Here is an 18,640-nt window from a genome sequence, read left to right on the forward strand (position 1 = left end):
CTTTCAATTCTTCCAAATGTCTTGCAAAATGGTCTTTCTGCGTCATTAAGAAAAATGGTGTGAAGAACAGACACTTTTAAGGCTAATATGTAAAACACATTTTTTTTGTTAAGCACTACAAGAATAGGTCAAGTTTGACTGCGAAAGCACAATATAATGTGATTTAACACCAAACACCGGACCGGCCTCACCTTTTTCTTTTTCTCCATTTCGGTGACCTTGGCTTGGAGGAAGTTGATCAGCTTCGTCTGCTGTGCGATGGTCTGGTTCAGCTTCATGATTTCAGTCTCAGCAAAGCTCTGCAGCACACAAAGCAGGACTTTTGAGTCATGGCAGAAGCAGGCTCTGCCCAGCAACTTGGGCCGGGATAACGTAAAACTATTTCAATCAGTTTTTATTCCAAATCCGCCATTAGCCTTCCGTGATAAGTCAAAATGACTTATCATGGAGGGCTATCTATTCGAAGTTCTAGACCAGGGAGAGCTATGTTTGTATTTGCCTGCACTAGAATCCTTGGTTTCCGGCATTTGCTTAGTCCTGCTGTGTTACGGGAAGTCACACCAAAACACTTGCACCAAGATGCACGTGTGAGATAGCTAGTGACTCATTGCGGCTGACAAAGAGTGCAAAGACAGGACTAGAAGATATATGTGTCGTTGAGCTGTTGTCCCGTCCTTGTACTTCACCGGGACAAGTGGACAACGTTCATAGACTTGCCTTCTGCCCATCCATGTCGCTCTCCACTTTCTCCAGGTACTGCAGGGTCTCCCTGTGGGTGGTCTCAAACTCCTCCAGGTCTCGGCTCAACTTCAGATTGCTGGCTTTCAGGGACGCAATGGTCGTAATGTGATGGGATGCCTGCAGTGACAATTGGCCACATAGGTAAAGAGCAAGACCACTTAGGCTTGGAAGAAAGCAAGTGGTTAACAAGAAAAGTCCAAAGTTAAGAAGCCGAAGCTCAGAAAACAAGCATATGGTGTAAAGATCATACATGAAGTACTGTAAATATTGGCACATAATGCAGTCGACATCCGTTAGTTCGACTCCTGTTAATTCAATTTTTCGCTTAATTTCATCGTGACTGAAGGTCCCAGCCGGCGCCCACACATTTCTACGAGCCAGAACTTCCTTTATTTCGATCCTAAAACTGGACATTGTGGGATAATTCGAACTTGACCGGTCACAGTGATGGAAGCGGCATTTTACTTTTTGGAGCAAACTTCAGAGCAGAATAAATGCTAGTTTGGAGCAGCTATTGATGTTTTCAGAGCAGATGGCAAAATATGCCATACAACTCCTGAAGTTAAAAGCATCACCAAAGCATCTCATAAATATTATTATTTATTACGAATGATATTGCACATACAATAATCAATGCAAATTGAAAGAAACAAACAATTAAGAAGATGGTTGGTTATCGAAAACACGATTCGCTATATATTTAAAATACCAGCACTTGTGGCAGAAATGAGATCAGACCGATAAAGCTGAGCAACACATTATAAGAGTAACCACAATCACATATAATCGTTGCATAGCAGCAGTTGATAATCGCTATAAGATCGAAGTAATCTCAGTCACTTTCACATTTCACCAAAATAGTCTGCATGTAAAGTAGAAAATACAGCTAAATGAGTTATATATTTAAAATGCCAGTTCTTGTGGCAGAAATTGGATCAATGTCGATAAAGCTGAGCATCACAATGTAAAAGTAATCAGTCACATATCACAGTTGCCACAGCAGTAGTTAATTAGTATGAGATCGAATTTCCCAGCAGCCATTTCGAAGTAGAGTTGGAGCAGCTACTAACAAAAATGACAGTTTGGAGCAGCATGTAGCAGCATTTCTCTTTTGGTGCAGTTTGGAGCAATTGGAGCATCACTTCCACCACTGCGGTCAGCACACACGCACCCGACCCCTATGGTGAGCCCAACAGTGACCCCTTTAGTGGCAGTGTCTATCTTGTCAGAGCTTAGGGGGCAGTGAATGCGTTGAACACACGTCATGTCCCGTAGATAACAATTATTTTCAGCTTGCCCTAGGAAGGTTTTCAAATGAAAACGGTCACTCACAAAGAATGATTACGGTATTTACCTGATCCTAACGCACCCGTTCTTTTTCAAAGAAAATTGGGCCAAGGAGGGTCTGCACGGTCCTATCGGATACAAAACCACAACTGCCTCCGTGGCATTTGCAACAGCCTACCGTCAGAGCCAGCCTAGCCAGCGTCATAATTATTGCCATTACAAGATGGCAACAGATTCAATCCTTGCGATGCATGACAGTGATGGTGCACCACTTACAGTTTCTGATTACGAAAGCTAATTCAAAAGATAAGTTATTTTACATGCTAAGCTAGTGGCAACAAGTCATCTCAATGCATTTTTTGCCATTCCGGAAAATTGCATGCGTCGCAGGACAAACTAGCGAAGTGGTTAGCCTAGTCATAGGCCACCAACCCATTTGCAACTGTTGCGGAGTCGTTTGATAAATCCAGAATAGTCTGTAAAGGTAAGGTTCACTGGTTTCATTCTTTTCGTAATGCCAGAAATGAAGGCATGGTACATTTTGCTTGCTAAAAAAATCAGGTGTGCACTAGATTTCTACTTCCTTTAGGAACTTTATTGACATTTACATGTTAATTTTTAATTTGGACAAATAAAAAGTGGGCGCGCATTCAACTCTGGGGCCCTTGAGAATCGGGTAAGTACTGCCAAATGAATCAGCGACGTGTTTTGACATTCTTTCTTCATCTTGTTTAATTGGATCCGCCTGATAACTTGATGAATTTCGTCGGTCCCTTCAGAATCAAATTAAGGGGAGTCAACTCTACAAGGTTTTTTTTTTTTTTCCTCAAGAATTTGACATGCACAATCTCCGTCTCCTATTATATTCGGGTACCAAAGTTTCCCCATTATTATGTGCACATAGCCACATTTTAGGCTTTAAAACTTGGTGCAAAGCAGCAAGAAACTACTGGCATCATCGTCAGTAGCTATGATGGACTGTGTGTCCCTGCTGTGCCAAAACATTTGCCGAAGCCTGCATAATGCATACCACGTAGTGACCATGCTGTCTATCATCCCATTTCCTGATTGCTGAAGCTCCACGATGGCAGCAAAGGAGGCAGCAAGCAGAGAGCTATTTTGGCTGCCAGAACTACCAGCAACAGTGCTTCGGCATGACAGTTTTTACACCCAATATTCAGAGGTTCCCAGAAAAAAAAAAAAAAAGTTATTTTTGCATGCAGTTTGTGAGGTCCCAAGAAACGAGCTTTCCTAGAAATCAATGACATTGGCAGCCCATGTAAAGCAGCAATGCTCTCTGCATCTTGCAGTGAACATTGAACTACTGCAGCAAAATGTGCCGGAGATCGCTATTAAGAAAGAGTAACGATTGTAATGATATACAACTGACGTTGCATAGTTAAGCCACTTTTACCGCACTTCACACAACATTGTACACAGAACATTGCTATATGTGCACGATATATAGCAATGATATAACATCGCCTTCGTTGATCCCCGCCGGTGGCTGCTCGTGCCTTCGTTTTGTTCACCGCAAACGAGCTACCTCGAGTACTTTTTCAGTACTTACGGCATGAACGGATGGGTTACTTATGTGTATTTTACAATAATTTCGTTGTCCTCATTCATTTAGAGCAGTACAGCATTGCCATGCTTGCCTAAGGCCAGTAGGCACTGGGTTACCTGTTTTATGAGCCGCAATAACTTCTCATTATGTCAGCGCACATGTCGTGCACATCTGTACGTACGAAATACTGAATGCCCTCCTACAATACGTTGTCTGAGGATAGCAAGATTGAATGATACGGCAGTGCTGCTTTAATAAAGAAATATTATAAAAGTACAGTAGGTGTTTGCGATATGTATTATATGTGGAAAAAGCTTTTTTTTTTTTTTCCGCCTTACTACAGTCCTAAAATTACCCGTCGTATTACATTCGAGGCTTTCATTACATGCAAAGCCCAACATTAAACTTTGGTTGACCATAAGAAACGGCAATTAGTAACTCAAGCAGAGACACATGATACGATTTGGTGTCTAATCCGGCGAGCAACTTATCATGCCAACAGTCATATCCAACAAACTCCCTCTAGGTTACATTATGTTACAACAGTTTAACAGGTTACATAATCTTTCAGATCCACTGTGCATTGTGATGGGCTCTGCGCATCATGCCATACGTCTCGTGCTTCACAGGCCACCCAAGGCCCACCAGGCCGCATTATGTGGCTTTATCACCTGATAACCATCAATGGCTTTGTCGGTGGCAAAACCACTGTGGCAGACAAATTAGGCAAGACAAAATTGGCAAGATTCTATGTGAACTATCAGAATCGGCGAGAGCTTCCCTGAAGCCTGGTTAATGTCATAAGATTACGTGGATGTCGGCTGTAACCGCAGGGTGGTCTGCCCCGTACCTCTTCCTTGATGGCGACCATCTCCTGCTGGTAGGCAGCTTCCCTGCGCTGCCAGGCCTTAGACGAGGCCTCGTACGTGCCCAGCTGGCGCCTCAGGTCGGCCACCTGGTCACCGAGCTCCCGCAGGAGGGCCTCCCGCTCGCGCAGGTGGCCCTGCAGGGAGTCCAGGGCTGCTTCTGCCTCCTTCTCACCCTGCGCACGATCCTGCAGCTGTTCCTCCAGCCGCTGCCTGCATCAAGTACACGGGCCCATTTATGAAATGCAGCGGAAATGGAGACAACGAAAAACAGGCAACAGGACAGGCACTGATAAAGTTATCGCATTGAAGAAAGCCCACAGTACTAGAAACAAGGCTTAACAAAACTGAAAGGTCTCCAAGCCCCATAGGATTTTAAGGCAAAGTGGTATAAGGAAGTTCCACAAAGTTTTAGTGCAGTGGTAGAAGCAGCGTTTGGTGGTGTGCTTGGTATCAAATGTCAGCTCGAGAAAAAACCAGCAACATAGCCTGTGTCGGAGTCCCAAAGTAGCAGTGTGACCAGGGCATCTGCGAGAATATGCAGCTGGATGCTGGATGCATTCGATGTAGTGGAGAGTATAAACCAACTAAGCTCAGATATAGTGAAGCAGTTGAAAAGATTCGGGTATACAGTCAAACCCGAATACAATTACACCTCGATGTAAAGCAGGACTTTGATTTGGGCGAGTTGGGGAATGCAGCGCAAAGAAGACAGGGACAAAGAAAACATGGAAGACTGGACAAACACTGACTTACAACTGAATTTTTATAGCAGCAACCACGCCTTTTATACAGAGTGCACAACGCCATATCACTGTAAAGTCCATGTAAAGAAGCCGGTAAAATACGCATTTTACTTAGTTATATCGAAATTTCGTTATATTGAAATTAAACCTTTTATGCAAATAGGTACCGTCACCAACAGGTTGTTCTTACACGAAAAGGGTTGTACGACTTTCCAAATTAGTGGGCAATTGAAAAAAAAACTTTTTTTAAGCAAGAACACGTCAATAAAAAAAATAATAATTTGTTAAATTTGAGAGTCGGCGACCAAAGCTATGATTTCATGCCACGCCAACGATATCTCCACATCGTGTCCACTCCACCACCGATATTGTCGCCTTCAGAGGGATGACGCTTTTGTGAAGATGTGAAGAGCGCACGCAGAGGGAAGCCAACGCTTTAGCTTGCCTCTCGCGTCAACACGTCTCCGAAACTCAAGGTTACACAACCTCCAGCACTAAATGTGCAGGAAGACAGCAGACATTAAGCCATGACTATCTTGACTTCACTGAAAATGAAGCCATGGCCAGCCGTGCATGCGCTAAGCTGCGCTGACAGCTATGCACAGTCACGGCAAGGCTAGAGGAGGAGACGTGTGCTCACTTCTGACATCACCGCAGCATCCTGGGCTGACATTAAAAATGAAATCATCCAAAACTGCCTCTGTCGTTCTGGTTTCTGCATTTCTGGCTGACGACAGTGAAATGTCTTCTGACAAATATAATGAAGTCATCGCCAGTTTCGATGAACTTTGGAGTGATTTATCAGCACTTCCAGAATGGAAATTGATGTTAAAACAAGAACTGTGCAAGAGACAGTGACAAACGAAAAAACATGAACTACCAACATGCCGAAGTCTCTACCCTTCATAGGAAATTGATGGGCCGTTGATGGGTGAATGGCTGACAAATTTGCATCCACAGAAGAAGGTACCTCAACCACGGGAAAGCTTGAGAACGAGCACTTCATCGCTGACGTTGTATCACGGCACGAGTGAAACGAACAGTGTACGGCAAAGTCGCAGCCCATCTTATTCAACATGGCAGGAAGACCAGTGCCATGACTAAGCCCACCCTCTAGCAGCGCTCAATTTGAAGTGCGTTCCATAACCTTTTCACTTAATGCGTCCTTCTTCATGCACAAGAAGATTTGTGTATGTTCCCTTGACGTACACAAAATTAATATCTTCTTTGGAGATGCTTGCTACATGAGATCAAAATAATGAGCCCTCTGAATGTTACTACATTTGTTAGGCATGCAAGCTGGCTAAGGAATGAGGTGCAAGCAGTTTCATGGCGAAGGTAGCCGGCTGCATTGATGAAAAGCGAGCCACTTTTATTAATTGAGAATGTTTCCTGTTGAGTGTACTACCAGAAATGTAGCTGAAGTAGTACAGCCAAACATCAACATAAGAAACCCAGATATACTGAATTCTTGGATATAACAAAGTAAATATAAAACTTGGCTGGCCACAATTTATTCCGAAGAGTATCCTACTGCTATAGCAAAATCCAAAATGCATGGTATGGCATAATATCAGTTATAGCGAAGTGAATATTTGTTCCCTCTCAGCTTAAAATATGCATTTATGGTAGCAAAAACGTGAAATACAACTCCGCAGGAGCAACTTAAAACAGAACACGCTGAACACATGAGCACGTTTTGGCCAGCGGTTTGGCTTGGCTGGCCTGCAGCAGGCAAGCCAGCACAGTGATCCCATTTGATCGCACTGACTGCAAGGTTTTGTATTATAAAAAACTCTGTAAAGTGCCGTGTAACTTAGCATTGTTCATGTACCACGTACCAGCGCAGCAAGCTGCCGATGAGCCATCAAAATTGGCCAGAGAATGTGTTCTGGTTCATCAGAAGACATCACGCTTGCATTTCTTTCGTGCAGACCTGATCGTCAATTCTTCAAATTGGCATTTATGCTAATAACGAACATTGAATATAATGAAGGTATTCTTGTGTAAGATGCAACTTCGTTATAATGAGGTCTGACTGCACTTTTCGTTCATCAGATAAATAAACCAGCTCAGCCAGAACCAGTAATTCTGTAAAAAGAACCACTGCAAATTATACTGCTGTAACAGCCACCATTCAAGACCGAAATAGGTGCTATATCCCCACTTCATTATCTCGTCTCGGTAGACACAGGCGGCTTGTCATTTAATCTGTCGAATACTACCACATATATCTTTGTTCTGTATTTTGCTTATGTTTTCATGCTCATTACTGATATATAATGTTTATGCTGTGAAATGTTTACAGCTACTCATACTGATAACAGATAAGCCTTGAAGATGCCTTCTTTGCATTCGTATTCTGAATTCAGTGTGCTAGACGTGCTTCTGTTCTGCCAGGGGCTGAACCACTTACATGAGCTAAGTCAAATTCAGAAACTATGCATAAGAATGAGCTAATGCACAGCTCCCACACTAGTCACCAAAGCTTGGCAAATGCCGGCAGGAAAAAAAAAAAAAAAAAAGCTTAAGTAGACGAGTTTTAAGAGATGGGAGTCATACTTGCTAGTCTTCTCCAGCAACAGGGACTCCTTGAGCTCAAAGATCTTCTTGTTGAGCTTGTCCACGGTTTCCTTGTGCGCCACCCTGTCACAAAGCCAACAGTTAGCAACACTGTGCACATTGGCGATAGTGTGCTCCTGGTGTCACTACCTGGAGTCATGACTCTCAAAGTTGCAAAGAAAATACATACGCGGCCACTCTTTCCATCACTACGCTAGTCTTCACCACTGTTAGGGGCAATGCACAGGTGTTATACACTTCCACATTCCTGCTATCATCATCATCATTACTCTTCCTTGGCGTCCCTTTTTTCTAGTGTAGAGTAAGAGCAAGCTATAGCTAAGGCCGACCTTTTTTCCTTTCTGTAAATAAACATTTCTGTCTCTCTCTCCACATTTCTGTCTCAAGTGCTCGAGCGCTCTGCTGCAGAGCAATGAAAGAGAAATGACACAGCAGCTAAGAGGTTCAAGGTATCGGGCTCAGTACTGTGTGTCCTACAAATACTTTGGGATTCTTTTGTTCACAAGCATTGTCTTCCAAACCGGCCAGCAGCGCACACACATAAATTTCTTGGCACTGCAGTGCGCAGCTTCACCGCTCTAGACAGAACTATGGATGTCTCTACAGCTTACGGAAACATTTTGTACGCAGTCTGCTGAAAATGCCCAATGTGGCATATGGGCAGGAGACCTTTGCTGTAAAGCATTCATGCTGGATGTTATGTCACGTGAAAGTTTTGCTGACGGCAATCATTTCTACAACAGGGGGGTGAACAGAGAACACCCATGCACCCTTACGTGCAATGCAGCAGCCACTAGGCATATTTCGGAATCAATTCTCAAATGAATTCGAGCTCAAGACCAGCTGTAGGAGCAGCAACCCTCACAAATTGCTAACATTTGCAAGGCAAGAAACCCATCTCCTCAACTCTAGTGGAACAGAGGCATAAACGTGATATATTCTTAAAAGTTGCTCTTAGTGGTAGCCAGTCACCACTTCAATTATAAGGTAGGTGCATTCCACAAAACAGGTCACCCATGGTGACAAACTGACTACCAGGAAGTTTAATGAACGAATGGATGGGCAATGAAAAGAGCAATCACCATTGAGCTCTGTACTCCTCATTCTTTTTGTCAGCCTCCGCCAACTCCTTTTCGTAGCCGACCACCTGCTTGTCCAACTCCTCACAGGTTTCTTTGAGCACTTCAAGCGTCTACAAAAAGAGCAGGAAAAACACATGCAACAGTTCACTTCATGGTCCGACAGGCGGCTGAAAGCTCAGATAATAAGCCTGAGAACCACAAAGCAGCACACATTCCCCTTTACATATAGAACTTCAAAAAAAAAAAAAATTATGCAGATCACATGCACGGTGGAAACTGGTGTCCATGAAGAGATGCGCTGCAGATTTTGCATTATGACCAGGGACGCACGCAGATTTCAGTGACAAACACATCCCTCAGCCACCATGGTAGAACTTGCAGAGCAAGCCGAGGTTTTATTCAGCATTAAAACGTGCTTAATCACATACATGACATGCTTGACCTTAGTAGAAATGTACCACAGCGCCACAGAACGATGGGAGATGTGCAGCGAATTTTCAGGAGACGAACGCATTCGTAGCTTCTATCTTCATCACTAGAAATATGTGCTAGAAGATGTGCATATTCACTTTTTATGAGTAAATTGTTATTACCGTCGGCTAAAGCACCAAGCATCTCAAAGTGCTGGCTTGCACGAGTGAAATTTGTACGGGTGTTTCATTCCGCCTTTTTAGGCATGTAGTCATGGCTTCTGTGCTGAGAGAACGCTGAGAGAACCAGGTTCACAACCAACTATCAGATATGCAATTTCTTTACATACTATATGCCTCATTTGGAACCATATCCATAAGTTAGGAGAGTGCGACGTTCTGATGTCGGTGTGCACCTGCAAATTCGTTAGCAGTTAGATAGATACTTCGAAAGTGCAGGAAGAGGTTAAGAGAGCTTCACTTTAAAACACCAGAACATAACAAGGCTACTACACAATGAATCTCACCATGTCTCACATACATAAAGCTGTTCCACACACAGCACCACTAAACAACAAACGTTTTCATGCGTCATCTGCAGCTTTCATATGTTGAAATGGGATAAAAATATATTTACATCATGTGTAACCACGAGGTCATCATTTAAAAGAATTCTGATGCCATATTAATGATTTGCATGTTTTCTACTCTGGACACAGTATTCACAGAATGTGCCCTGATTTTCTTCAACGTGATGAATGATAAATCACATTGTTGCTTACTGATTTGAAATCAATGGCCACATACACCGCTACGTGGAAGGCTTATACTGACATCATCCCAGATGGTGATCACACCTCAGCATGCAACAAAGCTGCATGTGTGGTTGGAGTATTCGTATGCTAGCCACACACAAGCTATGCCATGCCACCAGAGTCCCTACTGCCATTGTCAACATTATAAAATGAGGCTAATTAAGTTTCCTTTGGAGCTTCATTTAGAAAAATAAGAACTACAATTAGAAAAATAAAAATTAACATGTTTCACTGGCATTGAATGAATAATTTCTTAATAATAAAAAATTTTACGACTACTATGTGTAAAAGTATCAAAAGGAGCCGACTATAGCGCTGTTATCTTCACTGTGGGAGAATAGTGCTGTTGCAGTCAATGAGTATAGAGCCAAAGGAATCACTGCTGGTTTCTATTTTTGTTTTGTTTGTCTTTGTTCCTGGTTCAGCAAAAATGGCTCACTCTGGTTCACTTCCCAAAAAATAACAACTCACTTCTGTTTCAAACCAATTTGTGAGTGCACTCACTAAAGTGAAACTGCCCTCGCTTAAGCTTGTGTGACAGGTGTAGTCTGAATTTTATGCCTTACCTTGAGCAGCTTGTCAGACTTGGCCTGTTCTTTCCTGAGCTCCTCTTCGAGCTCTTTTGAGTTGTTTAGCACCTGCGTGCGCACCTCAGCCTCACGCTGCGCTTCCAGCTGCAGCACCTGTCTCGTACGAGGCCATGGTTGTCGTGGGGATGGGATGGAGGTCAGAAAAAAAATAGGTAGAAGGGGGCGGGATGGGGGGGTATGAAAACAAGAAGGCATGCAAAACCAAATAACAAAAAAAAATAAAAAAAATGGAAGAGACAAATACTACAAGACGGGGGCGCACAGCCAAGGACGAGCAGGCACTACAGCAACCCGTGTCATTCCAAACCAGAGAAACAATTTTAGGTTCCGTAAACGGCTCAGAACCAATGTACAGTAGAACACACAAACACACACATAAAAATAGTGTGGATAACAAATGATGCTGGTTTCTCAGAGTTCCCCTTGCATACATATGTATTTATATGACTGATGCCATAAGTGTTTTGACGTTTCAGGTTCATGAGATGCGATTCTTTTTTTTTTACACCAAAGCTGTATAGGGGAATTCCACGATTTCTGTGCGACGGCAGTGGCGGCGTGATTAGTATTGCGGAGGCACGTGTTCATTGCACAGAGTGTATCTGGCGCAGTAGAACCAGCGCAGCATACAGGAGCATTTGTTGGATATAGTGAATAGTATAAAAGTAGTAAGCTCAGATATAGCGAAGTGTTTAAAGAGATTGACATATAGTGAAGAAATTGCACCAGATGTATAGTGACGGGTATGCAAAGTTTTTGGTAGAATTTTGGCATTGTCAAACCAGACCTGTAGAACTTGTGAAGGGTGTGACAACTCCCTTATAGAGCTACAGTGTCTTTGATGACACTTCAATGTCATCTTGATCACAAGCTTTATGACATCCGAGCATGTTTGTAGGCAATCATCTGCCTAATGAAGTGTTTACAGTGACCCACAATATAATCTTGCACAAATACTTAAAACAGGGCTTGTAATACAAGCAAGAGCTCTGGTGGTACCAGCCAAAAAAAAAAAAAAAAAAAAGGGGGAAAAAAAGGAAAAAAAAGGTACACTATGGACATGGTCTTCAATGCTCAGACTGCAAGCATTTTAACTTCATGCCTCGAAATATGACCGGAACTAAAGACCACTCCTGTTTCAATCAACGATAAAGAATATTCAAGAACATGCACAAGAACCAAAGCAAAAATGAAAAAGGCACCATTTGAGTACACAAATATATACGATAAAAAATAGTGCAGCTCCGTAAAGTGCTTTTCAAGGCAGACACCAGAATGCTGGCAATATAGCATAGCCGCATAGAAAGGCAGGGAGCACCACAGTTAACTACTCAGAAACTGTATGCATGTATATTTTCATACTGAATCAGCACATCTATAATGTATAGCTAATCTACTCTGTGTGTATAAGGGTACAAAAAGTGTACAAAACTCCAAGCTGCATCTCCTGTTCGGCACACGCTAACCTACACGGTTTCCAAAATATAGATGCATGCACGCTGTATTTTTCAGGCACAAGAAGAGGCTTACCAGACACCACTGTACGAACCACATGGCTAATAAAAGAGCTACAAAAATAGCAGCAAGCGATGACATCTCCATGACCTGTGCTATCACCCATTCCCAGTAATTAGGTACCTATCCAAAAGGACTGTGCTTCGGATTGATAGTACGACGGCATGAAGTGCACTTTCGACTGAGAGCCCCTTCCCGCAGAGAGAAACTTCGCATTCCACTCCATAGCTACAATGCGTGATGAAAATGACTAAACTAATTTGTCAAGTTTGACAGTATATCAAGTTACTGTTGCACTCGTTACTTCGGATTTGTATCATAAGTATGCAATGTTTCTTTCAAGGGAACTGTGCGCTTATAAAGAAATGTGTTGCTTCTCGCTACCAAAGCGTACAACCACCGATCACAAGTTTACCAAAAATTTCAAAATGGTGTCATAAAGGAATTCATTGTCTGTAGGTATAAAGGAAGATTCCATCAAATCATTTCAAGTGACCTGATGTTTACTTTCGTTGAATACATAAATACATGTATTTCTCTATTATCAGTGCTTACCATAATCTGTCGTTTCTTACTGCAATGTTGCAGTTATTGCATCTGTCTATGCATAATGCTTTTGTTCCTTTCACACTAAGAGCTGTTGTTCACACCACAGTATTAATTTCCTGATGTAAGGGGAGATCTCGCACACTGTATATCAATTTAGAGACTTTACACTGCCTTTATGTTTGTATGAATTACATTTTGACATTATATGTAACAATAAAATTGAATAAAGAAAAAAAAACTTAATTTCACGCAATAGATAAGCACCGTACCTGCAAATGCACACATGCATGACCAGCGTAAAAGCAGTCAAGCACACGAAAGAAAAAAAGAAAAAAAGAAAAATTCAAGGAAGTCTCCGAGATGGAGAAATAAAACCGTGCCTCCACTGTTCAATCAAGCAAAACATGACAGGAGGCAGAGCATTACTAGACAAAAATGTAGTAGTAAAACATCAAAACCAAGGCTGTGGCATAAAGTAGCTGCTCACAGTCGTAAGAAGGATGGCGTAGAGGAGGGTTGTCGGGTGAGGACATAGAGAGATGAGCGAGTAAAGCATCGTCAGTGCAGAAAAGCTCACTTTGTACTCTTTTCAACATGTACAAAAGCAGAGAAGGGATCAACCAGCCTGTCTCAGTTCAAAGTCACAATCCTTTATACTGGACAATCAAGTTGGCCATTAGATGCCAGGCAAACAAATATATTGCACAAATTGAATCAAATTATGGCTTTTAACCCCGCCCCTAAACAACCTCCGACACTGTTTTACAAAGTTCAAATAAACATGTGCGTCGTGTACATAATGTCTTGACGGTCATCTTTGGCGAACGCAGCAGAGCTTGTACATGGCGTGGGGATGCCACAAATTCACAATACAATTTTGTGCCCCTTTCCTGGCCTTTCCGGTGCCTCTCTGCGCATCGTTATGTTGACAGGGTAAATGCTGTCGATTGGTTCAGTACGCTGTCGATTGATTCCAGTACCAGCAAATCACCTCTCGGGTCGTTGCACGTCGCATTTACAGCTATCACCGCCAACCCTACTGTGATAAGCATCTTCATCTTATCTGTTTCACAGCGCGTGGTGTCGGTGGAAGCGTACTGTGATGCTTTTAATAGGCGATAACAGAAAATGCACCGCCAATCCCTGCTGCAGACTGCAAACGTGTGATACGTTTTTCGGCCACTAGATCCTATGTAAACAAGAAAAGGCGCAAGGTACATGTGATCGAGAACAGTAGCCACCTGCCACATCAGCTTTCACTGCAACACTCGCCCGCCGTCTCACGTCAAAACGCCGGCGTCCACTCATCTTCTTATTCTGGTACCAGCAAATCGCCAGGGTTGTCGCACGCCGCATTCACAGCTATCACTGCCAACCCTACTGCGATAAGCATCTTCACCTATCTATTCGACAGCGCGTGGGCCGTAGTGCTGTTGGAAGCATACTGTATGCTTTAGTAGGTGATAATCCAAACGCGCCGCCGTTCTTTGCTTCAGGCGGCACAATGTGAGGGTCACGGCTCGCTCAGGCTGCATTCGGCATTACCCACCAGCTAGCTCGATTTCATTTCAGTTTTCCGTCGTCGTCTTAAAACACTATGCAATAGGAAAACAACAAAACGCATCCCGAGCTGCCGAAGCCCCACCAGCTCTACCCACATGGGCCAGTGTCTCGTGCCTTGTGCCACAATGATCCGCGCAACACTTCGTCTTACATAGATGTCTACAACAGTTGATCTGTCCAATTTTTTTTTAGTTATTTCAGATCACGTTTTCCTGGTTAGCATGCTTTTTCTTGCATTCTTTTCCAAAACGTATGAATGAGGTTCTACTAGTTGTTTTGCGGTCATTAGACTTCTTGCTTTGACGTTCGCTGTCAAGCTTTCTAAAGTTCGGTGCCGTGTTCTAATGCGTCTGCATTAGGAGTGTCAAAGTTGAAGAAAGTGTATGTGTGTGAAATGTGGGAAGCTGGTCACGTGACAGAGATAGACCACGGGATATGTGCACACGCGTGCGCACACACACAGTGCAACTGACGGTGGTCTGCTCTGGACCTCCACCAATTGCACTTCGCTCCTGAAAGAGGCAGGGCGCGGGTCGAGTAAGCTCCTGAACAAGACATTGCAACGTGGTGAGCACGGTTTAAATCACGGATCGCAAGTTCAAACAGGTGCGAGGTAATGCTAATGTATTTTTTTTCATTTCTCTTGTATTTACCGTTAAATCGCCACTGAACACAGCGCCGACAGCGGCATTGGCATATTACGGCATAATATGGCATATTTGGCTCTTTAGAAATGTCTACAGATTGGGAGCGTGCAATTCCATTCTGCAGCTGTATAAGAAAAATGACAACTAAGAGAGCTAGTTGTGGCACAAAGGTATTGGAATTATGTGAGAACTGATCATTTCAGGGAACACGATTAACAATAACAACTTTTCAATGTTAGCACTTGACTACTTTCTGTAAGACAGGGCACACTGCATTACATACCTTGCACTTCACAGTCAGCTCCCGACATTCATCAGCCTTTGAGACGCACTTGGCTTCCAGATCTTTTGTCGACTGCAAAGTGGGAAAGTGGAACCCAGTAACACCACCACAGAGGTCATAAAAGGAGCACACAGCATTTGCAAAATGTAGAAGCGTGAAGCGAGTGATTTCCAATGTCCAACCAAGGAAAAGGCACCACAGCCAAGAAGAGATTGAGACAATGCATAAGATAGAAAAACCATAAGATGTGTACAGCATAAGCAGAACAGGATCAGCAGAGTTCGTAAGTGACACAGAGATTGTGATCGACACATTAATTCTTGTTTTACAGAGATTACAGAGACAGTTTCTTTTTTTCTCACTTCCTCCCACTCTACGGTTCGTATGTTTCTGGCTGCTTATGAGAGGAGAGTCCACTTGGGCTACTAGATATGTGCTGGCTACTTTCTTGTGCAGCAAACAAGATGGGCCACAGAGCATGTGGCTGACTAGACAACTTGCTGCTGGCTGCTGTCTGGCCTAGTAGACAATTTAGGTCACTGAGTATTTGCCACTGGTTATGTTCCCAAAAAGACAACTTCGGCAATGTGTATGTGGCACAGGTATGTGCCCATTCTTGCCTAATGCCCTGTAATGGATGTGCCACAGTGGCACAAGGCGTATGTAGCTTCGTATTTATAAAATCAATAGCGCCTGAGCCACAACAGACACCTCCATGTCGTACGCAGCTGCTTGATCGATAGCCATTGCAACGAAGTTGCAGCCAGGATACTAGGGATAATGGCGGTTGCGGCGGAGTTTCAACTGGGGTGCTGGGATTTACAAGATATACTATGTTGCAGTATCATTTGCCATTGTGGTTGGCAGTGAGATTGCCACTTCCCACTTCATGTGTCTGCAGATGTGCTGATAAGGCTTTCTGATTCACGGATGTGCATGGGGTTATGCAGCAGGTCACATAAGGAAGCTATCGCTGACATTGACAATAATCTTCGATGGTCTCTACTACAATTCTTTTCGCCTCTCTATCAAAAAACAGTGCATCATGTGTGAAAGAAATACCCAGGTATGCATCATGTAAGTTGACGTAACATTAAATCTCATTCTTTTATATTTGTGTCACAAAATATGATGCAATTGTTACACGGATTGTTACACGGAATGTCATAGACCTTAAAATATTTACCACCGTATAAACAGAGTGGCAAATGACCATCCCAGCAGACCGATTGTTCTTCCAACCAAAACACAGTACATAGCTTAGCGGACACACAAAGGTGTACAAATATACGTGCTTTGAGGTAACCTTATGACCAAAAACTGTAGTTGTAATATATGAAGTAGTTAATTAGTAGAAGGCATACTAGATAAAACAACTGCACTGCGAAATGCATGAAGTGAAACTTCTATGACAGCACTACTAGCATAGCTTCTGCAACATTGTCGGCTAAGTATGAAATGGGGAGTATATAATTGCATATGTTTTTCTAGCACCAGTGCTATCATTTGTTGAGGTGGGCCTGCCCTTTCTATTTGATGTCAATCGTTTTTACGAGTTCGTGCACTGTATAATGCTCGAAAGGGCTTACACCTTCAAGCCAACCACCTCACAGAGGTTACCATCATTCTTGTATAGCTACTAACTGCCGGCTCTGGTGCCCATTCTATCATCAACTGTTTGATCGTTAAATGGGTACCACAACCACAGCTGCAGCTGAGAGGGACTTTCTACACTATACAGTGCTGAAAATGTTAATTTGAGCAGAACATTATAAACAAGTACACAATTTTACATTTGTGTAAAGTGGTTTACAGAGTGCACTTGCAACAGGAGGGATCTGGCAGTCCCCTGTGAACGAAACTGCCATTTCATGAATCTGCTACACTAATATAAAGCCAAAATGAAAACCATGGGGTGTATATGAATCACAATACGGATTCACTCATCTTTCCAGGTCCACCAGTGTGAACAAGTGGAGTGGATTAATACTACGATGTTGATCGTCCATCTAATTATGAATGTTCAGCAACTGGCTATGCACAGACATCACACTATGGATAAGTGCGATAGCAGATGAACCGCATTGACCTTTAGTTCCAGTCAAACAGTATAATGCATGCGATAATCTCTTATCTCTCCACAGCACAAAAATCCCTCTGCTTAAAAGAATAACGCAAAAGATAGAAAAGTGGGAGAGAGAGGCACAGACAACACTGGGTAAGCAATGAGAATTAAGAGCATGCTAAAGCCATGCGCGGTGAATCGATACGAAGTGCTACCTACAACACAACTGTCTCTCAGCATCTGAATGCGTTCTTCCAGCTTTGCCCTTTCTGTCTGCAAGGGAAGGGGGAGAGAGGAGGACACAAGGTCACGCCAAACTTAGGAGTTAGACAAAACCAAAGAAAAAAAATTAAAAGAGAAAAACATATGCAAATGAAGGCATCTGGGGCAAACCCATGAGGTTAGAGCCCCAACCAAGGTGTGAGAATAAATGAGCAAAACATCATAACAAAGGAAACAAAAATAAGAGAACACTCGGAAAATAGTATAGGGGATGATGGAAACGACATGCTTCACTTCAGTGAGAGATCAAAAAATATTTTAATATCACTTGGTTCTAGTTTCTGCTTCTGTTCATCTGATAAACCTGTCCTTAACCAAAAACAATACAGAGCTTTGTACAAGAAGTGCCCATTCATACATGTGCATTATCGAGTATGCAAGCTGGACTGACAAAAGAAAAAAATAACTGTCTAACTAACCCAATTGACACTGCCAATACCAAATACCCGGATCCACAAACAAGACTACACATGTTTTATCACACACTCTGGTCATCTCATGCCATCATTCCATGTACATTGTGTTCGTCAGCTGAGGTAGTACATTCACATGGTTTGCGTAAAAATGTATACAGCATGAGCACATATGCAAGTACATGAAAATTTGCCAATATCTTAGGTCAGAACGAAGAGGCTAAATTTCTAATGCATGCCACTTTCCAAATTTTGTTCACAAGCTAAGCCATCTTTCATTCGCACTTACTACCTCTTTATCACTGACCCCAGTGGACATATAATACAGTAATCATAATACAAGTACTCTGCAGCTAAAGCTGGGCAACATTATTGACCCTTTTCGCGGAGCAGTTTGTTCTAGAGAAACGAGATGGCACTTTTGGCGGCGCGCCGTACGTCGCCTCAGCGACCATGCACGAATACGAAACCATTATAGCTTCTTCCTTGTTTCTGTGCGATGAGCTGTCGGAAATGTAACCGAGTTTTCACTAACGCACTGTACTTCAATCATGCTGGATTGAATCATGTGGGTTGAAGACGTGTACAGTAGATGGTTGCAAAATAGTGACTGGCATATTAAGGAATGTAATGAAT

At 42.8% G+C, this 18,640-nt stretch overlaps 1 protein-coding gene across 1 annotated transcript in view; it reads right to left on the reverse strand.

Moving 5' to 3' along the window:
- The window catches only part of LOC119445275 (citron Rho-interacting kinase-like), a 102,784-nt gene that overhangs the window by 55,095 nt on the left and 29,049 nt on the right, over positions 1 to 18,640 (reverse strand). Inside the window, exons 10-17 of the mRNA XM_037709592.2 lie at positions 17,529 to 17,582; positions 15,245 to 15,316; positions 10,664 to 10,780; positions 8,873 to 8,982; positions 7,770 to 7,853; positions 4,446 to 4,674; positions 718 to 858; positions 192 to 299 (exon numbers count right to left, since the gene is read on the reverse strand). Of these exons, the coding sequence (XP_037565520.2) occupies positions 192 to 299; positions 718 to 858; positions 4,446 to 4,674; positions 7,770 to 7,853; positions 8,873 to 8,982; positions 10,664 to 10,780; positions 15,245 to 15,316; positions 17,529 to 17,582 (915 nt within the window). The remainder of the gene's footprint in view (positions 1 to 191; positions 300 to 717; positions 859 to 4,445; positions 4,675 to 7,769; positions 7,854 to 8,872; positions 8,983 to 10,663; positions 10,781 to 15,244; positions 15,317 to 17,528; positions 17,583 to 18,640) is intronic.

The sequence above is a fragment of the Dermacentor silvarum genome, chromosome 3 (genome assembly GCF_013339745.2).
Source record: "Dermacentor silvarum isolate Dsil-2018 chromosome 3, BIME_Dsil_1.4, whole genome shotgun sequence".
Classification (NCBI taxonomy): Eukaryota; Metazoa; Arthropoda; class Arachnida; order Ixodida; family Ixodidae; genus Dermacentor; species Dermacentor silvarum.